Source organism: Haplochromis burtoni, unplaced genomic scaffold (assembly GCF_018398535.1).
Source record: "Haplochromis burtoni strain Fernald_Lab_line unplaced genomic scaffold, NCSU_Asbu1 Contig_3, whole genome shotgun sequence".
NCBI lineage: Eukaryota > Metazoa > Chordata > Actinopteri > Cichliformes > Cichlidae > Haplochromis > Haplochromis burtoni.
In genome coordinates, this window is record NW_024582364.1 from 4,379,589 (window position 1) to 4,386,353 (window position 6,765).

General features: G+C 41.8%; 1 protein-coding gene across 1 annotated transcript in view; it reads left to right on the top strand.

Moving 5' to 3' along the window:
• Positions 1 to 6,765, top strand: part of asic1c (acid-sensing (proton-gated) ion channel 1c) — a 42,556-nt gene that overhangs the window by 21,951 nt on the left and 13,840 nt on the right. The window contains exons 2-4 of the mRNA XM_005912590.2: positions 443 to 1,074; positions 3,466 to 3,616; positions 4,200 to 4,327. Coding sequence (XP_005912652.2) covers positions 443 to 1,074; positions 3,466 to 3,616; positions 4,200 to 4,327 — 911 coding nt within the window. The remainder of the gene's footprint in view (positions 1 to 442; positions 1,075 to 3,465; positions 3,617 to 4,199; positions 4,328 to 6,765) is intronic.

Genomic DNA, 6,765 nt, shown 5'->3' on the forward strand with positions numbered 1-6,765 from the left:
TGAGCAACAGGGGTAAGCCTCTCCGAATTTTCAAAGTGATTACCTCTGGGAGTGAAGCCGTCGCTTACATCTGCAATTATCACGTCCATTTGTCTATTGACGAAGGAGTGTGGATAGTTACGCTGGATGTTTTTGTTAATGGAGTGATTCAGCTGTTTTTCTCATAAAGGAATCATTATGTAAATCAATTTTACATCCCCCAAGGAGCACAGTTCCTTTGTTTATATCTTCATGGCAAAGTGTTTTCAAGCCTGAACAGTGGGACAGCTGCATGTTAGGACTCCAGTTGCTGCTACCTGGATTTTTTTTATACACACACGCGCTGTTACACACATATTAAGGTGCATGTCGAGAAAATGTGTAAATTGTAGTCTAGTGGGGGCAGCTGAGAAACTGCACTTGACAACGAAGCACTTTCCTTGACTCGCAATTAAGGTTTAAGACTCCACATCCGAATCTGTTTCCATGGAGCCAAACAAATCAAGTGATGCCCAGAAGCCCCCTCTTCAGAACCCACAGTCCAGCTCGCTGAAAGCAACATGGAACGAGATCACGGTGGATTTCATAATGAGGACCAAGATCCACGGTTTGAAGTTTGTCTTCTCTCCGGACAAGTCGAAACCGCAGCGGGTCATCTGGATCATGGCCTTCTTCCTTTGTCTGAGTCTCCTCTTCACCTGGTCCTGGAATCGAATCCTCTATTTGATGTCCTACCCCGCTGTCACCAAGATCTACATGGTCTGGGCTCACAACATGTCCTTCCCAGCCGTTACCTTCTGCAACAAAAATGTTTTCCGGGTATCCTCTCTGACTAAAGATGACCTGTATCACAGCGGCTACTGGTTGGACCTCCTGTATCATAATCACACAGTCATAAAGAGGAGCCTGTCTATCCTTAAAGACAATCACAAGCAGGGTCTGCTCACTCTCCTGGACTTCAGCAGCTACACCCCACCCCCCAATTATCACACCAACACCACGGAGATGATGGGTCGGCTCGGTCACCAGCTTGAGGACATGCTGCTGGAGTGCAGGTTTCGTGGGGAAACCTGCACCTACAAAAACTTCAGCACTGTATGTACAGAAAGAGAGATGGTGTTTGCCAGGTGTGGATGTGAGTGTTGTTTATATGGGGTATTAATAATTCATGTTAGCATTTGACAAAGCTATAGCAGGCATTCTCTCCAGGTCTTTTAAGTCGTTGATGTTTCAGAGCTGCAAAACAAGCCTCTCCTGCTTTTTGCCTTTAAGACATGACAGCTGTTCCCTCATTAAAACCCATGTCTCCTTAAAATTCACTCAACAGCACAAACACAATGATGTGGCTTCAGTGTCTGCTGTATTTAAAGGTTTCGTATTTGGCTATGTTGACTGGCTATTTCCCGAGTCCCTCTAATGTCGTTTTTGCTTTATAACATGACAACATTTGGGCGAAAATTGAGCGCATTAATAATTCAGACGTCATAAATCAGTTCAAATTAAAATTTCAGCGTCTCTAATTAAACATCTGTTGGGCACGAGGAGGATATGCGTCAAAATATGCAGCTGAGTTTCCCATTTAAACGCACCAGACGTGGATCCATTACAGCCATTCATCTCTGAATAACTGAAGCGAGAAAGTGGGTGACATTTGCAAACCATAGTCCCGCTCTTCCGCGTGGTGATATCTTGAGTAAATACATTCGCACACAAACCGGTAGCTTATAACGTCATTAGAAAATATTAGCAAGGGCGACTGGGGAAGTTTCTGCAGTGGTAAGCCTGCATGCAGAGGGACTGAGAATATTTTAAACCTGGCAAGACACATCCAGATATAAAACCCTCACCTGTCACAGGTGTCACATTTAGCTCCCTGCCTTTGCTGAGGTGGGTCTGAACAGCTAGATCCAAGTCATAAAAATCAAACATGTAACTGTGACAGCTTCAGCTGATGTGAGACATTTACAGTGGGAAGTCTTACAGGCTGCAAGAGGTCAGCTACCCATGGTGGCTTCATAGCAACGGAGAGGCTTTAAAATCTTCAAATTCTCTGTTTTTGGCCAGATTGATGGCTTGAGATATGCAGGATTTACATTTTGCTATTTGTTTGTTGCTCTTAAGCAACTCATATTGGGTCTGCGGCATGGATGATTGATGCTCTCATTTGATCTAAACATAAATATGAATATTTTAAAACAGTCATCAATTGTATGATGTGTATAGGCACTCCCTCATTATATAGCCAGCAGGGAGGGGGGAAACTTATCTGTGTGAGATGGATGTGAGTCTGTCTGGGTCTGGATGTTGAACGCTGAATCTGATCTCTCGAGATCAGCTTTGCCATGCTGGCTGAGTTTTAACCAGCAGCCCTCTTTCTATGACCTTACCACAGTAGAAATGAATCCAAACTTCAGTCCTTCCTGCACATCAAAAATCTCATGCTAGCAGCACACATTTTTGTTACGATGATGAGAAAAGGAAGTCTATTAGGGCAGCTATGATCATTAAAACAGGACTTTAAGGTCTGTAAGCTTTCACTTTTACCTGAGATTGATTTCAATTCATCATTACATAAAATAATATTGTAATTCAAAAGTTTACAAGCACAGATTGCAAACTATACATCACAGAGTGAAACTTAGATAACATAAATTTAAATTAATACTTCTGAATTGGCAATGTTTTTGAGAGTAAGAACATTTGCAACTGCCAAAGTTTCATCGACACTCATTTTCATTTATTTATGAGACTTTTTGTCCCCTTTTGGCTTCCGTACTATGATTCTCTTGTTTAGCCATAACTTATCGCATTTTAATGTGTAGCCGTTGATGTGAACACAAACAGCAGGTTGCTGCACACGTCATGATGATGAACATCTTGAAATGCTTATAGTTTGTTTAAATCTATGGAGAGTCGATGATTTTAATTCTACATTTTCATTCTTCTTGACTGATTTATATTTACTTGCTTGGTAGATGACATAGAAATTTTTCAATTATAGGTAAAAGCCATAAAATTGAAAAAGAAAAAAATCCCCGCTGGGGCACAGAACCTGAAATTAAATTATTTAAACATAGAAGAAAATCTACTATAGTGATTGCACATCAAACATTAAATCCTGCTAAGCTTTCCTGGCAGAGGTTTGGTCTATTAAGAAGTTTATAAAGCAAAATACAAAAATGTCTGCTTGTGTGTCCAGATTCTTCCCCCTCATATGTTTCTCATTAAGTGATGGCAAAATAGTAAATTCAGTCTAAATCACTCAGCTGCTGCTGAGGAGCACTCATTACTTCCTCAAATCAGAGCCAGGTGCCTGTTTAAGACCTGCGCTGTCTTCTCTGATAATCACAAAATCTTTGGAATGATTACCTGCCCTGCACAATGTGAGACTGGCATGTAATATAGCTCGTGCTGCTGCACCGTGAAAAGGATCAAACTTTTTATTTGTGCTTATTTTTCTCTGTGTGTGTCCTATTTTTCTTACAGATTTACACACGGTATGGAAAATGCTACACTTTCAACTCGGGATTAGATGGCAACCCTTTGCTGACCACGTTAAAGGGCGGCACGGGGAACGGCTTGGAGATCATGTTGGATATTCAGCAGGATGAATACTTGCCTGTTTGGGGCGAGACAGGTCAGTGACGCATTTTTACAGTAACATCTGATTTGCGCAGACTTCCATGTGGAAATCTCATCAGCTTGTTGGTTTATCCCTGAAGTCCTGACAACTGCCACAGTATTTTGTCATCTCCATGACAAATGGATGCTCCACAGAGGAATGTTGTACATCTCTCACTTTACCTATAAATCTTTGCCTATATATTTTTTTGCACCACACTGAAGCAGACAAAGAAGTGATGCACTACCATGGTTAACCACTTATCATCTTGATATGTTTCTCCAGGTCTACAACTGACATCAGACCCAATAAAACTGCATTTACTGACTTATTGTTTCTCATTTATGGTGGACCACAACATAATGGGACCATATATTCATAAAATAAATAGCATGTAATTAATTCTGGTTCTAAATCTGTTTGATATTGAACCGGCACACTGACACAAGAGTTTATTTCTTATATTAGCTTCCATTAATATGATGAAAGCGGAAGGGTAGAAACCCTGGATTAATGTGACTGCTGGATCGCTAAACAGCGCTGGTTTCCGTTGATGACCGTACATGTTGTTGTATTTTCTGGCGTGCTGTATCCACAGATGAGACCTCCTATGAAGCAGGCATCAAGGTTCAGATCCACAGCCAGGACGAGCCTCCTTTCATTGACCAACTGGGATTTGGTGTGGCACCTGGTTTTCAAACTTTTGTGTCATGTCAGCAGCAACTGGTACCTAACGTTCGGCCTCCTCTCCGACCCCAGCGTCTTTTGCTCTGCTTCATCCTGTGTTCGTCTCAAAAACCCTTGCCAACCAGTGTCCATCACCTCTGTGTCACAGAGCGTGGAGCAAAATCAGATCCAGATCTTAGTATTACCTTTGTGTTGCGATGCGCGTCTAATGTGTTACATAGACAGCCGATGAGTTGGGTTAGAGTAAATGAAACTTAGTTATAGCCGCCAAGAAGTACTGATAGAGCAGGGCCGAGTAATGATTGCATGCAGGAATATGAGCATACTGCGCTTATCAGAGCCAAAAAAGCTTTAGACTGCACAGCATGCAAAAAATATATAGCAGCTCAGGGTGTTTAGTTTACTTTTTTATATTGAGTCTTCATTAGTTGGAGCTCAGGAGAAAGAAAAAGGACAACAGCTTTTTATTTGCAGCACTGAAAATCATCTCTAGTGACACTAGAGTCAAACAGAAGCCAGCAAAAAACGTTGAGGACTAATCCACACAGCCAACTTCAGCAGTCTTTAATCATTGGACATTATCGCTGATTAACTCTTTTTAAAAACCCACACTTTACAGTTTTTAAAGAGAGACTTAATGTTTTCTTATGACTAACTGTTGGGATCGGCATTTAGCTAAAAGCTGACTATATCTTAAAGGAAATCTACTAAAACTGTCATAATGTTGTTTATGTCAGTTTGGACCATATAAAGGAGCCTGGTGCACTTCTAGTTACATTATTTTTTTCTCCCAACACCAGTAATATGGAAAAAACGTGCGTTATTGGATGAGAAAGATGACCCACGGCTGTTTTGTAGACACATTTTAATATGTGCTATGATTTGATGACACGGTAAAAAGAGAAGCAAAATGGCCCGTGGCCGGTTTGTTGACCGAGTCCACGACACTGGCGTCACTGAAGGATGAAAAGCAATAACTATAGTTAAGCCCGAATTGATTGAAAAGCCCGTGTGCAAGGTCATAACGCTGAGCTCACATGGAATTTCCATCCAAATCTAATGAAACAATGCGGCACTTATGTGATCTGCCAGGAGAACAAATTCAGACTCTGTTGCTTTTGTCCACACTAGCGTAGCTCACAAAGACAAAGAAAAGTCTTTGATTTTCAAACAGAAACACTGACAGAATAAGGAAATATCCTCTGACAAACAGAGAAGCACTCAGTGTAAATCCCAAGAAAATGGCGGCAGTGCCACAGAGGATTTTAGGTTTTTGCAGTGATTACCTTTGAGATCAAGTGTATTTGTGCTGCAGGCTCGTTAAAAATTTCCACCGTATAATCAGTTCTTGTGAAGTCATGATGTAACGGACGCCTGAGCAGCGCTTTAACTTAGTTTCTTTAGCAGTTAATTAAGCCTAATTTAAATGATTTTGCTCCTAAATTGAATTGGCTCGTTCACCTCACAAGCTTCAGCGTGCTAGCAGAATAACATGGGATGGTTGAGGCACGGTTGGTCTCGTGAAACAGACACATGGACACCACAAGAGATGACAAATGTAACTTTTGGGAACTTGCATAGAAATGTATCTTTCTCTCATTTTTCTCTCCTTCTCTCTGCAAATGTTGTTGGTGCTCAGAGTGTATCATCATTCAGCCATTTCCAAAAAAAAAATAAACCTGCTCTGTTACTCACCATCACAGAGTTTCCTCCAGGAGGCAAAAGTGCATGGTTTGCCATTTACAATCATGACATGAGCGCCCACACCACTGACAGCTGAAAGACGTGTTTATGGCATAAACGATGTGATGACTTAATTAGATTGTCATTATAAACTCTGGCCTGCATTCGTTTCACTCAGTGTCCAACGAGTGACATTGCTCTCGGTGCAATAAGAATAATAGCACTTGTGATTTCGAGGCTTTACATTTGTAAATCTTCTGTCGGAGGAGTTTAATTTTTAATAAGAGACTTTGACTTGTGAGCAAAGAGAAACATCGATACTCCACCACCAACAGTTAGAAGCGATCTGTAGCTCAAGACTGAGTGAAAGTAAGAAGAGAATGGCTGAATGACAACCTACCAGTCCTGCTTGGGACTCTGACAACAGGATGTTTGCCTGGAGGGGTCATTTTCTGTCCCCTTGCCTTACTTTATCTCCTCTTATATTTCGATAATGATGTGGGCTGTGTTCCCTCACCCCTTACCCCTAGATGAGACGTCCTATGAGGCCGGCATAAAGGTACAGCTTCACACTCAGTCAGAGCCTCCTTTCCTCCACGAGCTGGGCTTCGGGGTTGCCCCAGGCTTCCAAACATTCGTTTCCACCCAAGAGCAGAGGGTAGCGTATGACTGACTGGGCTTGCTGCATGCCACAAAATACTGTATTGTACATACTCATTAACTTCCACACTTTCATCTCCTGGTCCCGCCCTCTCCAAGGAATGGACCCATGTGTGCCCCCACCATTCCTCCCC